General features: G+C 42.7%; 2 protein-coding genes across 8 annotated transcripts in view; both read right to left on the bottom strand.

Annotated features, from left to right (window-relative positions):
- Window positions 1–38: 38 nt before the first annotated feature.
- LOC119513923 (Golgi apparatus membrane protein TVP23 homolog B) lies at window positions 39–16,010 on the bottom strand. 7 transcript variants are annotated; one of them, XM_037809385.1, is made up of 7 exons: window positions 15,932–16,009; window positions 14,066–14,148; window positions 12,781–12,925; window positions 9,321–9,410; window positions 8,008–8,139; window positions 4,857–4,985; window positions 39–3,479 (listed from the first exon to the last, which is right to left on the bottom strand). In XM_037809385.1, exons 1-7 carry the CDS (start codon window positions 15,941–15,943, stop codon window positions 3,453–3,455), a joined length of 618 nt encoding a protein of 205 aa, XP_037665313.1. In that variant the 5' UTR covers window positions 15,944–16,009; the 3' UTR covers window positions 39–3,452. The 7 variants fall into 7 exon arrangements, with proteins under 7 accessions (XP_037665313.1, XP_037665317.1, XP_037665314.1 ...); XM_037809389.1 differs by lacking the exon at window positions 15,932–16,009 and adding an exon at window positions 15,494–15,671; XM_037809386.1 differs by lacking the exon at window positions 15,932–16,009 and adding an exon at window positions 15,260–15,440.
- A 1,390-nt stretch (window positions 16,011–17,400) lies between these two features.
- The window catches only part of CDRT1 (CMT1A duplicated region transcript 1), a 39,212-nt gene continuing 36,469 nt past the window's right edge, over window positions 17,401–20,143 (bottom strand). Inside the window, exon 16 of the mRNA XM_037809894.1 lies at window positions 17,401–18,645. Within this exon, the coding sequence (XP_037665822.1) occupies window positions 17,816–18,645 (830 nt within the window). The 3' untranslated portion in view covers window positions 17,401–17,815. The remainder of the gene's footprint in view (window positions 18,646–20,143) is intronic.

The following is a 20,143-nucleotide window of genomic DNA, read 5'->3' as shown; positions in this document are numbered from 1 at the left end:
GTGGTGTATTATGTTATGGAAACAAATTAGCCAGGAAATCAAGTGGATTAATACACAACAGTTTATTTCTCATCTACTCTGCATGTCCAGTAGGAGTGGGAAAGCGGATTCTTCTCTACAAGTCACTCAGGGACCCAGGCTGCCTAAGCATCCACCAACTCCAGCACTGCCAGTTGCCCAAGAAGAGAAAGAAAGACTGGAGAATCTCCTATGAGATTTTCCCAAAGGGAAACCTGGTCACTTTCACTCACATTTCATTGGCCATAACTAGTCTCATGGCCCCAAGTAATTAAGGGACATGCTTGGGGACAAATGGAGTATTTAGCAAGCGCTACCATCTTCGCTACACGCAACCCTCGGCAAATCATCTTACCTTTCTTAGTTGTACATCTGCAACATGAAGCTAATGATGATAGTGGCCCTTCCTCTCAAGGTTATGGGGAGAAGCAGAGATAATATAAAAATGAAAGAACTTTGATTAACTCTAAAGAGTTAAACACAGGTAAAGGATCACAGGGCACCAGGGTGGAACATCTCTCTACATGCCCCCACCCACACCCCCACCAGTGACCAGTGACACTCAGAGGTGTCAAAGGGAGGAGCTCTGGGGCTGGAGAATGTGATGTTAACTTCATTTTAATTACAGCACACAGCCAATTCACTCACCTGTATCCAAGGCTGACCCAGGGAATAGAAAAGAGACAATAAACACCACCCTTGGTCTCTTCCAAGTAACTTTTCAGTCTTGATGAAACGACTAAAGTGGGTGAGACAGATTAAATTTTCCGAAGAGGGCTGCAACATCTTCCATCCCATAAACTCTTCTTATAATCAAGCCTTAGACCCATCAAACAAGTCCAAGTCCTGTTCCCTTGAGCCTGCGTGGACTCTGTGACCGCTTCAATCAATAGGGTATGGCGGAAAGGACGCTACATGAATTCTGAGACTAGATGAGAAAACTGCCACGCACATTCACCTTGCCCTCGAAGGATGTTCGCTTAGAGCCCAGCCACCAAGCTGTGAAGAACCCAAACCAGTCCATGCAGACAGACCACAACCAACCGAGCTGAGGTCCTGGCTGACAGCCAACAGTCACCTCTGGTCACATGGCGAAGACATCCCCAGGTGACCCCTGCCCCAGCCTTCACAGCTTCCCTGCTGAGCCCCCAGATAGTGGAGCAGAGACAAGCCCCATCCCAATTTCTGTCCCACAGAACCTGTGAGCATTTTATTTGTGGTTGTTTTATACTGCTGAGTTTTGGGGTGATTTGTTATGCAGCAACAGCATCTGGAATAGTGGGCTCGTCGGCACCTCTATAGTAGCTTAATTACTACATAGAGAAAAAGGAACCCAGACTTCAAGTATGTATCTGCTGAATCACTGCATCTCGCATGCTATACTAAAGGAAACAATTATGGGTGATGGTAAAAATGCATTGTATTGATGATTCAGGTAGGCTATGAGCAACAGAAAAGCCAAAAGAGTAGCACTCAAGCAGGACAGAAGTTTGCTTCTCTCTCAATTAGAAATTCAGATAGGCAGTTCAGGGCTGCTATATCCCCCTGATGGAACGCAATCTCCCACTTATTTCTCGGCCACTCACAAAATGAGACTTCCGTACCATCACCCAAGAGGGCTGCTCAAGCTCCAACTATTACACTTCAGCTAGCAGGAAGGAGAAGGGAGCAGGAAACAGCTATGCCCCCTCTTTTTAAGGATACTTCCTGGAAGTGCATCACACGGCCACACTCAATGCAGCAGGGAAAGGAAGGAAAAGCCGTCTCTATTCCAGGCTGTCCTGTCTCAGTTAATATTATTATAATATTACTGAAGAAGAGAAAAAGGGATATTGGGGAAGAGGAGGTGGATCCTTCCATGTGCATATTACAAAATCCAATTCACATTTGGTTTAGGACTGCAGGTTCAAATACACACATAGCTACCCCAAGAACTACACCAATATATCCCCTGGTAGATTCTCAACCCTAAAGATGTAGGTTAGATCTTTCAGATTAAATAATAGCACATCTATAATGATGTATCAACTTCTTCCACTAGATGGAATAGCCAAATTTAAGTAAAACAGTAAGCAAGCACCTAATACATGTTTCCTAAGAAAGAAAAAGATATTTAGACACAAATATTTCTCTTAACAGTCACACATCTTGATAGATCTTCTTGTAATCTGTTTCTTTGGGCAAGTCACCAAATATAATCTGAGGTTCAATTTCATCATCTATAAACAGGGATTACATATAACAGGTTTGTTGGTGAGGGTTAAATGAGATTACACATGTCAAAGTGCTTTGTAAACAGTAGAGTTTTATACAAATATAAAGTTAGGCACCTCCAAAGCTATCACTCCAATAGACACTCAGTGAATTTAACAAAACATCTTTTAAAAATTGTTAACAATGTATAAATACATTCACAAAATAATCTGTTAATAAAAGACTCCAACAAACTTTATAGAACCTACAACAGAATTTACAGATCATTATAACAGTGTGTAGATTGGCTTAGTTTATAATGACATATATTGCTTTAAAAAGTACCATTAATACAAGCGCATGATTTACAGTATCCCCACAATAGAAAGAAAAAAAATAAGATTCCTAAAATAAAATCTTTCAGGCATTTATTATGCCAAATATTTAAATTATTATTCCCACTACAACATAAGAATAATCCTCTTTAAGTGGTAAAAGAGCTCATTAGGCCAAAGACCACTAAAAAGCATCCAAGGAGTTCCAAAGTACAACCTGGCTATCCTTTCCCTAAAATAAATAGAAAAGCAGCTATCTCTAGGTATCCCTTAAACATAATTCTGCTTATATTAACTGGAACTTAAGTACATGACCTTTTGCAAATAAAAATAAAATTTCAGAAAGTAACTAACACCACTGGCCCAAATTGGGTTTTTACTTTCCTGTGTACATCCAGGATAAGATGTTTTGCCATGAAGTACATAGTCAGTTGTAAAATTAACAGTTATTTCTAAGTTAAACATAAACCAAAGGGCATACTCTTAACTGTGGAAAGAAAACTTTCTTCTGAAAATAATCTACAGAAATAGTATGTAAACTCATAGCTTTGCGACAGACTAAGAACATCTTCTATGAATAACTAGAGATCAAAATGCAGAGGTCTCCATTACCTACATGAACGTACACAGATGCTTTCACTAATTTGTGACATACAGAGATTACAAGATTATGCACCTACTTAAATATATCATGAAATAAATTATGACAATGTTTCTAGTGTTACCAAACCTTCAAACTAAAAAGAAAAAACAAACTATTTTTTTCCTTTTTTAAAAATAAACATTTTAAATGGAGAAACGAACCCAACCCTCCTCTTTGCAACAAGTACTAAGCTCTAAACGGTTCAGTCAAGAATCTCTTCAGTTTTTCCCCAATGTAATAGAACACATAAGCTTTGTCTCTCTTCAGGAAGTCTGATCATTTTCCAAGTTCTGCAAAAGAGAAAATCTCCTTAATATTAAAGTTATTGCACTTAACACACCATGGACTTCAAAGCAGCAGGCCTACGGAAACTGCCACATTTGCATGCAGATCTAACTACTAAATTACCTTACAGTCAACGACCCTATTATGTTAAAAGAGGGCTTGCTGGCGAAGTCCATCAGTGGGTACCAGCCTCCATCCCAGATGGCTAGATGTTCCACTTGTGCAGAGCATCTCCAGGTGCCATGCAAGTCTACCAACCCTTTCAAGGTCTGAGTTCACCTGTATTCAATGTCCCTCCCCCTCCAGAAGCACTGAAAATCCTAAGGAAACATCTATTACGCACCCATGACCATTACCACAAGGTGGACCAGGGGAAGGTTCACTGGGGCCATGCCAAAACACCCTCAGGCTGAGAATCATGTCCCTGCAAGAACGTCAGTCTTCCCTACCTCGTATCTTTATACAAGAGAAACTATGGCAGAATGGAAAGAACAATGAGTTTCGAGTGAGGAAAGCTGGGTTCAAGCCCTAGCTTTGCACCATTTATTAGCTGCATATTCCTAAGTCACTCCCTCTCTCAGGGCTTTAGTTATCTACAGGGTAATCCCCAAACCAGCAGTATCAGCACCACCAGGGAACTTACCGGAAATGCAAATTATGAGCCTCCTGCCCTGGAGGTAGGGAACGAGAAACTGAGGGTGGGCCCCACACTCTGGGTTCGAGCCCTCCAGGGGATTCTGAAGCTCAAGCTCGAGGACCACTGTCCTCCCCAACACTCCTTGCCCTTCCTACTGCGCTATACAAACGTGAGGTGTGGCTCCAGAAAGACCTAGCCAATGATCCCAAGAGATACACCCAACACATTATGAAGACTGCTTATCCCACTGAAAACCGTGACCTAAACCCTCACTCTGGGGAACCGTTCTAAAATCTTTATGTTCAGGGTGGGGTGGGGAGACCTATATGTACTTTAAATCAATCTTTCTTTACTGATATGGTCTTATTATGTTTCAACTTGCTCTTGCTATAAATCCTAAAATCATACATTAAACATACTTCAAAACTATTCATTTAAAATGATAATTCATTGAGAGCAACTGAACTAAGGTAATTTTAAAAAAATAAAAGTGATTATCAATGATGGTTTATCCCACATAGTTTTAAAATAATTTCAAGGCAGTGACAATACATTTTTGGAATATTTTTAAAGCCTCCAAAGAGTAATTAAAACAACTTCATAACCAGCTCATATTTAAATAAGTATCTGCCTAAAAACATTTCTGTTGAGAAGTAGTTCATAAAAATTATACTCTACAAGTGAGAAATCATCACAATCATCACTGACCATGTCAAAATGACCTTCACACCCAGAAAACACTTACTTTTCTTAAAAACTGCTTTCCCAGGTAGGAAGTGGCCATGCTGGTTAAGTTCTTTCTGCTGCCCACTTTACACCTGATGTAACCATACAGGTTGGCACCCTGGAGCACCACGCCCATGATAACCACCGCCTGGGAAAAGGGGAATGGTCCATGATTATCGGCTTTAACTGACCATTTTCTTTGCCATGAAATGAGTTAAGGCAGTGTTGTCACGGGGAAAGAGAATGGAAAGGAAGCTCTGCAAAGCCCCCTTCACCTGCAGGCACAGACCTATCAACACGTGCTCTGCACCAGGCACTGAGCCTCTCACCCAACTAATACTTACTGAGCACAAGATATGTGCCAGCACCGGGACATGTTTCTCTAATGTTTCCCATGAGCTGGGAGACTCTGAAAAGGCTCACACGTTAATTATCTTTAAGGATTAAAAAAGAATGATCAAGAGGCAGATCTGACTCGATAAACTGAGAGCATGGAGAGGTGAATCTCTGCTCCATGCCACTGTGTGTGTGTGACAACTGGTTTCTGGGAAAGCTGACCTCACGCCTCGAGAGAACCATCGGTGTGCACCTGCCCCCCGTGACAAGGGTGACCGAGGTGGAGCCCCACTTGGCAGAGCTGTTTCTTCCTTGCAGCTGCCTCAGTGACCCTACAGGGGACCCCATAAAGATCAATGAGAACTGGCAATCAGAAACTCAAGCCCACTCTAAATATTATGGAAGAAAAATTAATTAGAATAACATGAGGAGGTCCCAACCTGGGAACATGCTAGAAAATACAAATTGTGGGATCCTGCCCCAGATCTACAGAATGAGGAACTCCGAGGGTGGGGCCCAGCACTTCGGGTTTTAGCACAGTTCAAATCTGAGAACCACAGAATGAGATGAAAAAGGAGCTGATGGAGCTAAGGAAATGCAGACAGAAGCTTCTGCTGACCACCCATCCAGAGGAGCCACTGGTCTCTCCCTAGCCCTCTCCTTCCTGCCACCCTGTGATCACCCTGTTTCTAACATCCCCTACGATCTTATCTATTGTCTGTCTACCCTCCGCTAGAACGTAAGCTCTACGGGAACAGGTACCCTATCTGTCTTCCCTGAACTGTATCCCCAGCACCTAGAAAAGCGATAGCAAATGGTGGACTCTAAAATATACTTCCCGAATGAATAAATACAAAAGAAAAATAGAAGACATTAAAGCAATTAGAATATAGTTGATAAGAACAGATAAAAATGATCCAACTTAGAGATAACTGGCACTATCAAATTAGAGAAACCAGAAAAAAAAAAAAAGGAACAAAAATCAATGTAAAGAATTAGAGGACAATTTTCGTGATTCAAAGCAAAACCTGAGTCTGTATACTGGAAGGGAAAGCAAGATGTAAGTTCCATAAAAATTGATTTAGACAGATAAATGCAGAAACATATCCTGGTTATGATATTAAAGTTCAAGAATAAATCAAGAATTCTTCAACCAGAGAGAAAAATTATTCACTTTGACTTATATAAGTAAGCCTGGCCTCAGATTTCTCCACAATATTTCATACCAGAAAATAACATCTCCAAAGTGCTGAGGGAAAGAAACTGTGACCCAAGAATATTAACCTCGCCAAGTCATCATTCAAGGCTCATTTTCTTAAACAGGAACAAGAGCCAAAGAACCAACACAGCTCTTTCTGAAAAAAAATCACGCAACAATGAAATTTAGCCAACCAAGAGATAAAAGGATAAGCTCCAGTATAAGGACTGCAGGTAAGCACTGAATCCATGTATTTTTAAAAATCTAAGACAGAACAACCAGTAAGAAATATTGTTTCAAAAAGTAATTGTTGTAAACCTTGGCAACTCAAAAAAAAGAAAGACAGGAGGGAATGTGTTTCTTTCCTTTCCTTTCTAAGCACAGTCCATAAGATTTAGTACATTACTTTAAGTTACAAAGGAAACCACGAGAGGAGCTAAAATAAGAAAATAACCCACAAAAATCTCGAGGTGGAAGCAGGGAAGATGTGCATGTGAATGTTAGCTTTCCCTTCTTTCACAGCAGGAAATCAACAGATATTGAATAATTTTCCTAATTTGTAAGAGCATGATATAAACATATAAAGTAACTAATACAACTACTAGAAGAACTGAAAATAGACAACAAACCTTCCAAATCCCAAAAAGAAATGTATGTATGTATGTACACACACACAAAGAAAAAGAGAAACTATATATAAAAAATAGAGACAAGGAGCTTTTTAAAAAGGAAAAAAAAAAACAACACAATTAAGGCCAACATACATCTGGTATCAATAAATGTTAAGTGGGATAAACTCATCTATCAAATGAGGAAGACTCAACGTCTGGGTCAAGGGACAGACTGCATTTTCCAAAGATGGCAGCAGTACTGTCTCCTGGTCCCTGTGCTCGCTGAGAACCTCTTGCTCCCCAGCAAGAGGGGTAGCCCAACTCCCACTCCCTGGAACGAGGGCGGGCGGCAGCAGGGGCGCTGTGACTGCAGAGGCGACCCGGCCTGGGAGATGGGGCACCCTGACCAGCGTGGGGAGCCTCCCCGCACCAGCCCAGCCGCCATGGGAGCACCAGGCTGAGGGAGCCCAGCCCAGAGGGAGGCCAGGAGCCCAGAAGAGACCCCTGCCAGCCCCCTGGCCCCAGCAGACTGCAGGAGCACCCAGCCAGGACCACCCAGCCAAGGTGCTGACCCACAGAGATAAAACGACAGCAGCTGTTTTAAAGCACTACATTCTGGGGTGATTTGTTAGGCAGCAATAGGTAACTGGAACAAGTTGCCAAGTAATATTTTCCGAAAAGGTCATTGTCTCACTTCCTAAACTAAGCTACGCTTGGCAGTTGTGAGTTTATCAGACATCCCCAACAACAAGATAATTTATTATGACAAATGTGGTGACCTCTGTACAAGGTGGGCTAAATCAAAATGCTGCTAAGCACTAATATCCTGGAAAATTGGTGAAATGGGGCCTTCACCAGGACTCTATTATCCAGTGCTATCCTGTTCTAGTAGCGTCGAGTTGGGAAACAGAATTTGGAAAATACATGAGGAAGCTGCCTACTAATTTTAAGGGCACAGAGAACTGCTTATTTTGCTTATCCCTCAGACACCAAGGGTTGGTGGGAAGTTCCACGTGGACACACACCAGCCATTTCACCCGGAAGGAGAAGAGGGCACTGAAGGCAAAAACCACCCACAGCACCGGGCAGGTAACGAGCCCTAACCAGAAGATTCTCGATTCAGCCTCCGAAACAGTTTTATTCTCCTGACGGGATGCCTACAAAAGAACATGAATCAACAGTCACACTGTGGTATTTACTGGTAAAAGGGTAAACATTTTTAATGAAAAACACATTTCACACAAACTCAAATACATCAACACAGACAACCCAAGTCCTAAGTTAGAGTCAAAAACAAGTTAAATTGACTCTTACTGCTTTTACAGTTTTAGGAACTGGTGCTAATATACTTTTTTATAACTCAACAATTTTACATTTTGGGGGCAGAATGGACACTTTGTCATGACACTAAGGCAGTAAAAGATGGTCTTTGACAAGTTTCTTTTCAATTCTTCTTTCATTGCCCTTTTTATTCATAAGAAATCTTTGGATAATATATTATTGGGTGAGGATCAAGGAAATCAAGGTTAGAGTCAACCTGGAGTCTAAAAGGTCAAATCAGGATCCAGAAAAAGAAATGGAATCAAGGGATTCTGGATAATGACCAAAACAACTTAGCAATATGCAGGTATTTCCAAGGTAGATCTTACAACAGAAAGGAATATGGTTCGCCAAGCACAATGCTGCTCTCTGAGAAAACTCTTCCAGACAGAAGGTAAGAATTTAACTGGAAATGTTCCCAAGCATTTTGTTCTCTGCCTCCCAGACTGATCTCCATGGGGAAACTGAATGAACTCAGTGTTCATTATCGAGTAGGCTAACCCAGGCTAACTCCGAGTGTTCCGGAGCTCTTGAAGGCACAGACTTAAAGAACAGATTGCTCCAGATTAATTCTGATTTTCTATCCAGTTGCAATCCTACTCTTTCTTCTTCCTGACCAGAGTGTAAGAGGACCATGGAAGCAAAGACAGAACAGGATATTAGAAATGGTTATTTGTTGAATATAACAGGACCTATGCAGATACCAGACAATGCAACAGAAGCTGAGGACCACCAGAAAGAGGCCTTACCAGGGACACCTGGCAGGCAGCTTAGTATACTGTATAAACTCTGACCCCACGTCCTCTTCTCAGAGGACCCTGCTGTGTACCTGCCTTGTTTCTGGTCTGAACTAGACAGAAAAGTTTTCGAAGTTTCAGTAGCCCATCTGGTTTCGTGCTGACATGCCAAGTGATTTAGGGTGGTATTTTTAATCTTGAATACTTCTTCATCCTTATATATTCAACTATAATCTACATTTAAACAAAAGACACTGTTTAAAAAAAAAAAAAAAGATTACCTTCCTGGACTCAAACACCCAATGGCTCTTGCCATCTTCATCAATATGATTCCACCATCGTAGGCCAACCATTAGTCTACCTGTGACGTTCTGGTAAAGATTAACACAGACACACACAATTTAAAAGTATCATTTAAAGATTCTATCATAAGTTCATATCTTAGTGTAACATTTCATAAACATAAAAATCTTCACCTTTACCTCTATATTATCCAGTGAACAGAGACCAAAAGATTGAACCGAGCAGCAGAGGCAGAAGCAGGAATGGAGGTGACAGGATAAGTAGGAATTCTATCCGTAAATATTTCCCATCCCTTTTCCCTCTGAGCACTTGTCCTCTTTCCCATTCCCTAATGTTCCTAAGCCCCTTGCTTTGTGGCTACCATGACCTACCCTTCCCCATGTATCCTGACTGTACTGTACCCACATATATTTTATAACCACATATCCATAAAAATGGTTATAGGCATGGGCCTTCATTCAGTACCCTGAAAGTACCAAGTTCCTTTCCTGCTTACTGACATAAAAAAATTATTTTAATAGGTCTCCTAATGTTTCATTTATTAGTCAACAAATATTTATCAAGCACTTTGGATGTGCTGGCAAGTGAAGACATCAACGCTGTCCTCTTGAAGCCTCAAGAGTTACGGGGAAGAGAGGCAATCAATTAACACACAAACGTACCCTTACCAACTGTGAGAAGTGCCACAAGAATAAAGTAAGGGAAGCTCTGAAAGAATACCAGGGAAAGTTATCTAATCTGGGTGTCAGCACATGACTCCCCAGGTAATCAATGTTTGGAATGAAATCCAGAAGTCTGACCATAGATCTTCATTGTCATTAAGGGCTAAATAAGCTATAGTTACAGTTTTTGTTTCCTTTTAAACCAAGACATTTAAGAGATTGTTTTTCAAAAAAATCTCCAAGTGGTTAGATCATTTTTGAGAACCAGTTTTTAGTAATTTTTTTATTTTGTTGCTTTGGGCTAGAAAATATAGTTGCTTTGGACAATTTATTTGGTTTTCCTTCATAATATTCAACCATTTTTGGTAAATGTTCCACAGGCATTGAAAAAGAGGGTTCAAAGGTACAAAGTTCCGAGTACAGCTATTAAGCTGACCTTATAAATTATTTCATTCAGATCCTTTATGACTTTATTCTGCTGCTTTGACGTGTCAAAGGCAGGTTTTTAAAGACTCCCATCCTGACAGTGTTTCTTCTCTTCTCCTACTTCTAACAGCTTTTCACTGTGCATACCTTGAGGCCATGTTATTCTGTGAATGGTCCTTACTGTGATTTCACCTTTATTAACATAACATGATTCTTTTTTGTTCCATTTAATGCTTTCTCACCCTGATTTCTATTTTGTCTATTAATATTATAATGGCAACTTTCTTTTGGCCTGAATTGGCCTGATGTTATCTTTGCTTTCTTTTATTTTTTTCTAATGTTGCTATTTTAGTTAGATTCCCTTTTAGTTTGACCTAATCTTAGAATACTTATCTTTAGAAAGCGACATGAATCAAATTACATCAACTGTATAACAAATTTGTTACTTCTGTCATCTTGTCCTATGCTTTGTGACATTTAAGCTTCTTTGACAATGGCTCTGTCTTCCTTCTTTTGCTACATGAACTATCTTTTCATTGCTGTCTTCTCCAATGCTGCAGAAGGTACACAACTTGTTTTAAATTTTCCTAATAGTTATTATTAAATTTTCAAAACCATTGTTTAACTTTCGTTACTCTATTTGTCAGAGTAAGGAATAACACAAGAACTCCTTATATAAGCTATAACATTTAAATATACTTTTTAAAAACTAGCTTTCCTTCTCCACCTCTTCTTGGCCTTCATTAACATCACCTTGGGTTTAGATGCATATTACTTATTTTTAAAAATAATTATATCTTTTCCTTTTGACAAACGCATTGAGATTTGTAATAATTATAATACATCTCTATTCTAACCGGTTTCACAACCCTACCCTATCTCTTTTCTCAAGTCCATTTAATAATTTCCCCATTCTTGATTTACTTTTGCTTTGCATCTCAGTTGGTTGGATTACATCTATAATTAGTTTACCAAGGATTCATGGGTGACATTGTTTAAGCCCTCATTTAAAAAGGACAGCTTATCAGAAAATAAACGTTGGGGTCATAATTTTTGAAACCCGAAACCCAGAATGGTTTAATTCTAAGAGTTTGGAAATTAACAGGAAGAAGTGGCTACAGGCCTCTGCACTGACTATGAGAGCAAAAGGACTGCAAAAGCTGGTTGAAGGCCAGCTTCTACTTGGCTAAACAGAACTTGCATGAAAAACAAAAAGAAACATTCATCAAAACAAAAGCCTGTGACTAGGATACAGTAAACACAAGAGCAACAGGCAACAGAAGAAATTCAAAGAGGCAGCAGCCAAATTAGAGAGAACAAAGGAAAGGCTTAAAGCAGAATGTAAACCTTTGAAATCTTCCTTAGAGGCACACCACAATTCTTGACATAATGTGGCCTACAGAAACTGGTTGCCATCAAGCCAGCCACTTCTGACATCTACAAGAATTGAAATATCTAAAAATGACTGGATTGGTGGGTCCAAGTAAACTTGTAACATCTTACTGGTCTTTGAATCAATATACATATCCCCGAAATTAGTAAATTTTCTTTGTTTTTTCTGTTTTCTACTTTTGAAGTTTTCCCCCAAAATTTTACTAAAATTTTCAAACACAGAAAAGTGAACACCCATATATTCACCCCCCAGATTCTACATTTACTAATTTTTATACTTTATCACCTATCTATCTCTCCCTCCATCTACCTGTGCCTCTCTGCACCCATCACTACCTTTGAGTTTGAAACCGTTTCTTACACTCTTTACCATAACCTAGAGCAAGGTTTCTTGATCTTGGCACTGTTGACATTTGGGGCTGAATGATCCTCTGTTGTGGGGGGACTGTTCTGCACACTGTCCCTGGCCTCTACCCACTAGACTCCAGGAGTACCCACCCCCACTTGTGACAACCAAAAATGTCTTCTGACAATGACATATGTTCCCTGGGCAGCAAAACTGCTCCTAGAAGTACTCATAGGAGCCTCTGCAAATGGTGGGCACTCACTCCTTAAGCATCTGTGTACAAATCACATACCCCACTCCTGGAGGTGAACCTGAAACAAAACCCTGGTATGGTAGGGATGTGGCTGCCGGTAACATTCTAAATTAATTAACTAATTAATTAAGCTGTTTATTTTTAAAGACAGTTTAGACTGATATACAGCATAGACAACTGTATTATAACCAACATGCAATCTAGTATGCCTGGCATTTTAACACAGATATGTCCTGAGGCAACAAAAGGATAAATCAACACCGATCTAACATGCTTAAGTGTCATATTCTTTAGTGAACATAAATTGTTCAATCTCATCATATTAAATATGATTTTAGAACAAAAACAATCAAACCTACCTTCACTGCCCAAAAGTCACATGACAACAACAAGATAATTGTCACCATACAGGCAATAAAGCTGCTGCTGAACAATTCACAGAGAAGATAGACTACAATTGCACTGACTCGAAAGAATAAATGGAAAAATGATGCCACTGGGTGTCTGAAAACCAAAACATAATAAAAGAAATGCATTACTTTTTACTACAGGCACTAAGAGATGTAACATGAAAATGAAAAATGTTTCAGCTAGGGCATAACCATGCAGAGTTCTGTCAAAATAAAACAGATGGCTTAAGGAAGAAGCAAACTGTCTACCTCTTTTTTTTCATACGTCCCATTATTTGACCAGGCCTTGCCGTCACAGAAAAAAACACTATGTAAACATAACACCAATACTTCAGTAAATATAAATCTTCACAAAATATATAACAAGAAGCTTTACTAAGCTTAGAAGAAATAAAGAAACTATAGCCTTAGGATTTGAATCCTATTTTCATTTGTGCAAAAGATCAGTTCAAAAGGATTCTCAGGCATAGAAACCACTGGAAGCATTAAGAAAAGGTCACCATCAAGTAGAGTTTTTTTTTTTTTAAAGCTTTATTGAGATATAATTCACATACTACACAATTCTCCCATAAAGTGTATATTTTAATGGTTTCTAGTATATTCAGAGTTGTGCAGTTATTGTCACAATCAATTTTAAAACATTTTCATCCCCCCAAGAAGAAATCCTGTACCCACTGCAGTCACTCCCCAAATCTCCCCAATGTCCCCAGCCCCAGGCAACCAGTGATCTACTTTCTGTCTCTATAGATTGGCCTATTCTGGACTTCTCCTATCAGTGGAACCTATACCAGGTAGTTCAAAGTTCAGGTAGAATTTTATTTCATTAGATGAATATCCATAGAGAGAATTAAATTTGGAATAGACAGCATTGATATGTTTAGCTTGATATTTCATGCCAGATACAATTCTGAAATTTGAACAATGAATCAAAAGTAATGTCACTACAATTACATAAAGAAATGGTGTATTCTTGGTCATCAGTCACCAGCACGGACTTAAAACACATTGTAGGCATCTTCGAATAACTGGGTTTGCTGACATAAAAAATCAGCATTGAGTAAAATTCCATAAGCCAGATATACCCAAGGAATATCTAAAATGTCATCTTTGTCTTTGATGCACTATATCCACAGTCAACTTACAACCCCTCTGCCTTGAACTTCATAAGCTGTCACCCTTCTCCAGACACAACAGCACTGGACGCTAACACAACTTCTGTAACTTATCCTCATACCTGATTTTGGATTTTTTTGGCCTATCTGTAGTCTCCTCTTCAGCATCAAACAGCGAAACATCTTCAGTGTCATCACCACTGTCCTAATAAGAAAATCAATATCCATGAAGCAAAATGAAACAACATTTGCATACCTACTACCTGCAAGACAGTTCGCTAGTCAAAATGGAAGATTTAAGACAGTCCCAGCTGCTGGGAATTCACAGCCTAGAGAAATAGCATGCTAGTTCCTTCACACACACACACACACACACACACACACACACACACACACATACATGCACCATGACCCCACCCCCACACAAATCCTGCTGCAATCGTGTGGAAAAACTGTCCATGGTAATCCAAGTGTCTGCTGTCTCTAATCCTACCCCTGAGCCCTATGAGAAAACCACCCAGGGTTGCATATAATGCTCCTGCAAACTTCAAAACTTATTCTCAGCTGCTGTCTTGCAAGTCACAGAGAAAAATGTGATTGGGGGGATAAATTCAACATTTCAGGCTCCCTTGCAAAATCACCAGCATGCAACCTGTTCCCATGACCCTATCTCACAACTCTTTCTCTTCTTATCCAAAGCTAAACCAACTGCTTGTGCTCGGGATCCCTTCTTTTCCTGCCTCCTCGGGGCCTTGTTCTACCAATTTTTCCTTTATTTATTCTTTGTTGCATCTTCAAGTCTTTCTACTGGATCTTTTAAATCAGATCCTGATCCTGAATCTCCCCTTCTAGCTCTCCATACAACCAAGCTCCTAAAACTGGTTCAGTCCTCAATGAACTGCAATTCACCTCCAGCCTCAACCACAGCAGTGAATCTGTTCCTTCTCCCTTTACCAGTGGCAGCCACTAACTTACCTCCCCGCCTTCATCTCTAGTCTCAGCTCCCTTCTATGCCAGCCTTTCCTCCACATTACCCTCAGAGTAATCTTCTTAACATGGAAAACATACTATGCGCTCCTTTACTTAAATTTTTCAATGGCTCCCCTACATGTACAGAATCAAATTTAACTCCTTCACAAGCAGCATATATTTCATGACCTGGTCCCCACTTACTTTCTGATACTCCCTCGCACTTGACACGTCAGCCATACTGTCACTCTATGTTCTCTAAAATACGACGCTCTCCATCTCTCTACCTCTCACATGTTTTTTCCACCCAGGAAGCGCTTCCCTTCCCATCCCCTAACCCAGCTCACCATCTGGCGAATACCAAATCATCCTTCAAATTTCACAGCCCTCAGAAGTATCTCCAACTGAACAATTATCTCAGGTATTCTTATTGAAGTGTGGCTTCCTCTCACCCCCTTCTAGATTCTCAACTATTGGAGGGCAAGGACTGCCTGGAATAATCCCTAGCTTCCAGCAGAGCACCTGGCCAAGTGGTACGTATTTTTTGCAGGCATGAATGACTAAACAAAGGAGGCAATTACCTACAATACATGGCAGACTGATAAGTACCAGGAGAAATATAAGTGCAAACAGGAGCACAGGGGAGGAAGATAATAACTTCTTCCAGAGAGCTCCGGAGAAGCCGGCGAGGCCGCAGCCCAGCGCCGGCTCGGCCCCGGCGCACCGCGTTGATTTACAATGCGCTTCTACACACCCCGAAGCTCCCCGCAAAACGCAGTCCCTCCACGACCCCGCTAGTCTACACTAGCTGAGCTCGCCGGGTGCGAGAGGCCTTGGAGTGCCCAGCCCGGAACCCTGCCCAGGCCCTCCTCGGGCCCTTCCCCCGCGCCCGGCCCGCTCCTCCCGGAGCTTGGGCGGCGGGCGGGGTCGCGGACACACGGCTCGGGGACGCTCGACCCGCCCCCAAAAGAAGCCCGCAGTCCGGGACCCCCGGATCTTCCCGTGCCCACAGCCCTCACCTGCGGCAACATGGCGGCCCCGAGCCGGCCCCACTTCCGGGCGGCCACGTCAGCGCAGCAGCCGCCGAGTCCGGGTGGCGGAACGGATGCGGTCTGCCCACCGCAGGCCGGGAGGGGCCGAAGCTCCAGCTACACCCCGGCCGCACTTCCGCTTCGAGGCGCCTCGTGGGAGGAGCAATTCCGGGGACTGGGCGGGCACGTGGGCGGGGCCACCAGGGGGCGGGGCCACCAGGGGGCGGGGCCGAACTCCTCGGCCGGGTCGAGAACCGGGTCCAAGCAGGTGCGCAGACCGAATGGAGACGTCAACAGCTCCGTGCAGAAATCTGCTCTGGGAGTCGACTGGAGGCTTCGCGGTCTGTGTCGAGGACTTTGCTGCCTCCGATGCGCAAACTGTGCAGCTGTCCCCCGCTGCCCTGGGTGCAGGGGGCGGGGCTTTATGAGTCCATAATTTGGCTTGAATGTTTTACAACGATACGTATTCCTGCATGTATTCCTTTTGTCCTTTAAATTTTAGAAGCAATTGAAAAAATAAATCTGCCCATGCGCAGGGATTAAAAGCTATTAAGAAGGAGTCAAGAGGACCCTGGAATAAATGATGGAAAGTAACCTCGAGACACCAGGGAAGAGACCGTGGGCCCTGGAGTTTGAGCGCCTCATCCTACAAAGTATGAAACTAACCTCTATGCACTCCTCTTTCCTCAATCGTAGAGTGGGCATGACAGTGACATCTATTATACAGGGTGAGGGAGTCCAGCATTCACTGGCCGCCCAGGGTGTGGCTTGAAATTCAGAGGCATTAAATCAACTTTGAAACTGAGATAATATTCTGTCCGCGGCGCACCGCAGGCTGCTCACGGATGCGCACCCGAGAACGTGTGTTAACACATTTCCTTACTTGAACGGCCTCTTTCCATTACAATCACAGCTTTCACTCGGCTATTGGTCAGTGCTATTTTAAACTTGATATCCTAAGGAAGAAAACAAAATCAAACAAGCAAAAACATTTCCCAAAGGAGGGAGGGCTTGGCAAAGCAACTGCATACCCTGTCATTGGAGGTGGCAAGTGAGGCCTGCCCATGCCGGTGTTTTTCTGTGGCTCACCCAGTGTCCTGGTTTTTTGTGACTTTTATTGTTATTTTTGTTTTGCTTTCTATTTGAATTCATTACCATCCTTTAAAAACGCGGGTATTTCACAGAAAGAAAAATCTGAATTTCTTGACTTCTCTTGAAGAAGTAAGACATTTGGCGATGCTGACTGCTTTGTAGGTGCTGCCCCCAGGGTCTTAGTCTCACAGGTGGGTTTTCCTCTCCTAAGTTACCCACGGGGTCCCTGACACCACTTCTCTAAAAGTTTTAATAGAAACATCAAAACACTCAATATTGGCAACCCTCTTTGTAGAGAAAATGAGTATATTTAATTCTCTTCCAAAAGAGCCCCAAAAAGGGAAAAGGAAAAAAAAACCCACAAAACTTTCCCAAATCCAATATATTAACTCCATTGAGTCCTTCTTCTGTTAGATTAACTGAACTTGCTGTGCTTCATCAGCACTGGGTGCAGTAACACCAGGGTATGCTAAAGATACAATTCTATCACTTCCTTTGTTGGAACAGAATGGTAGATGGTGACAAATGATAACTAATTTCCAATGATTACCTCCCCCTCTCCCCATCACTATAATTGGGCTTCAGGGGTACAGCCACAATTTTCCCAGACTCCCCGTGTTTTCTCACTTTGCTATGATCTATTCTCTGGCTCACAGGAAGATAATGCAGAGTTCCCATATTAATTGCCAGGGAACAGTCCAGAACAAAACCCAGAAGGCCAAACACCGACACCCACTTGGTTTGGTTTATTGCAAGACACTGTCATTGCGCAAGGCTGGTTCAGATAAAGGCGTCTTGTCCGAGCTCGGGGGCCGCCGTTTTCCCTTGCTTCATGAAGTTATCGATGGGCAGGCCTTTGAGCATCCGGAGCCACGCCCCTCTCCTGGCTTTTTCTGGATCCACCGCTGCAGGGGACACTCTGGCCTGACATTCCTTCCTCTTGGCCTCCACGTACTCGTTCTCCTGCCTGACGGTCAGAAGCATGAACCCGGTGTTCATCCTGAAGGGGTTGAGCGTGGTGGCCGTGTAGAAGCGAGGCCGTTCCCGCCTGAGGGACAGGGTCCCGGTGTCCACACTCGGCGTGGGCATGCGGTTGGGCCTGATGACCTGCGTGCTGGTCAGTGGGCCCGGACTGTGCGCCCCTCCTTCCATGGAGCTGGTCACTCCGTCCTCACCCTTCAGGCTGCCCGAAACCCTGCAGCGGATGATCACGGGCTGGGGTACGGTGGACTGGACTCTGGGACTGTGCAACGAGTTCTTCAAGTTGGGCTGCAGTTTCTGGATTTCCAGAGGGGTGCTGGTCTGTCTCACATCCATGGGGGGGTGGCCGAGCCTCAACCGATCCAGTGCAGGCTGGACCGGTTTTCCCTTGAAACTCAGGACCTTCCTGGGGTGGGAGATAGAGGGTCCCCAGGCGTCGATGACTTGGGTTTGGGGCCTGTGGGGGTAGGCAAAGGCCCCCGAGTTGTGGGCCTTCTGCAGAGCATTGACCGTCAGGAGGAACTGGTCAGGCGACATGGGGACCTGCTGGAACAACTTCTTTGGGCAAGAAAACACTTGTCCAGAAGTGCCCAGTTGTTCGGGTTTTTGTACTTTTCCCACATCAGCTGCTTTTTCAAAAGAAGATAAAAACAAGTCAGTGTTCTATGAAAAAGATTAAGTACTTTTATATAAAACTTAAAGCCATTCCCAACTACCATGCAAATCTTGCCCAACAGATACACCCCCAGGTGGGCAAACTTCCCCTATAATACCAGAAATACCTACACATTTAACAAAGCAGGTTTTTCACATGTGCTAGGACTTGTACATGTGAATGTGTATTTGCCTCTAAATACACATATTTTGAAGGGAATGTGTGTATCACAGTGCTCCGTACATTTTTGAAACTTCGCCTTGGATATATTGCCTTCTTTATGATTCACATACAAAATAGTTCTTGTGCATTTGAAGTAGCATACCTCTCTTTTAAAACAAAAAGTGTATTGCAAAGTTTGATCTCTGCCTTACTAATCAAATTTGAAGTCAAATGATCTTTGGATGTTTCCCAGAATCAAACCTGCCTCAAAGACCATGCAACTCTTGGGTAGATGCAAAATATGTCTATGTGACTAAAAGGCACTTCCTGAAAATAAGTTCCCAAAATGTTTGAACAAGAGCAGCAGCTCCAAAGCCATCCAAAGAGGACAAGACACTCATTTGACTGTATACATTCTGGCATCTTTTTCTTCAGAAAGCGGCATATGACATTATGGTCAAGATCTGCAAGGCATCTAGATAGACCCTTAAATTAACAAAGATTTCTTTATGGGTGAGAAAACTTGTTATGTCTCTCCAATCTGTTCCTTTCAATCCCCACAACACCTCACAGATACTCTGAGAGCTTGTCCCCACATTACAAAAAGAGTAACTGAGTCATGAAAAATAAAAGTAGTTGCCTACTCTAACCCAGCAGTTAAAAGTCTATACGTCACAGGGCTCCGTGCCCCCAAAGAAGATTTGAACAACCAGCAAGAACTGGCCCAAATGTCTTTCTCAAAGCTCCAGGAAACAGTAAATAGATGGCAGTAACAGGGCGAGCACCAAATCCAGAAAAAGGCTACTAAGAAGCGGTAGGATCTCCTGGTGTCCAGGATGGCTCCTCCCTGACCCCACCCCAGCCCGCGCTCCCAGTGTGGATCCCTGGTCCTGGTTCCAGAGGGAGCAGAGTAACCCTCGTGCACATGCTGGGAGTGTGTGGGTCTGGCCCCGTCTGCGTGGTGGAGTCCTGAGGGACTCGCAGCCCCAGAACTTGCCCTGGGTGTGGAAGGTGGCTCCTCCAGCTCTCCTACAGAATGTGGGGTGGAGCATGGCTGCCTGGGGCAAGGGATTGCTGGCTGGAGGACATACAGTGCAGTGCCCAGGACCAGGAGGAAAATGTTTCTAGGGAAGAGGGGACATTGGTATCTGTGTAAATGGGGGAATTCCTAGGGCCACATGCTTGTGCCCAAGGCAAGACACATGTGCAGAAAGGATCAGGGAGGCCCCAACGCTTTGACACCAGCTATCTTCTAAACTCATCATATGGATAAGCCCTGAAAGAGACTGCTCCAAAGGCCAATCTGTAAA

The sequence above is a fragment of the Choloepus didactylus genome, chromosome 18, assembly GCF_015220235.1.
Source record: "Choloepus didactylus isolate mChoDid1 chromosome 18, mChoDid1.pri, whole genome shotgun sequence".
NCBI classification, from domain to species: domain Eukaryota; kingdom Metazoa; phylum Chordata; class Mammalia; order Pilosa; family Megalonychidae; genus Choloepus; species Choloepus didactylus.
The sequence above is the reverse complement of the archived record's forward strand: the minus strand, read 5'-3'. Positions and strand labels throughout refer to the sequence as shown.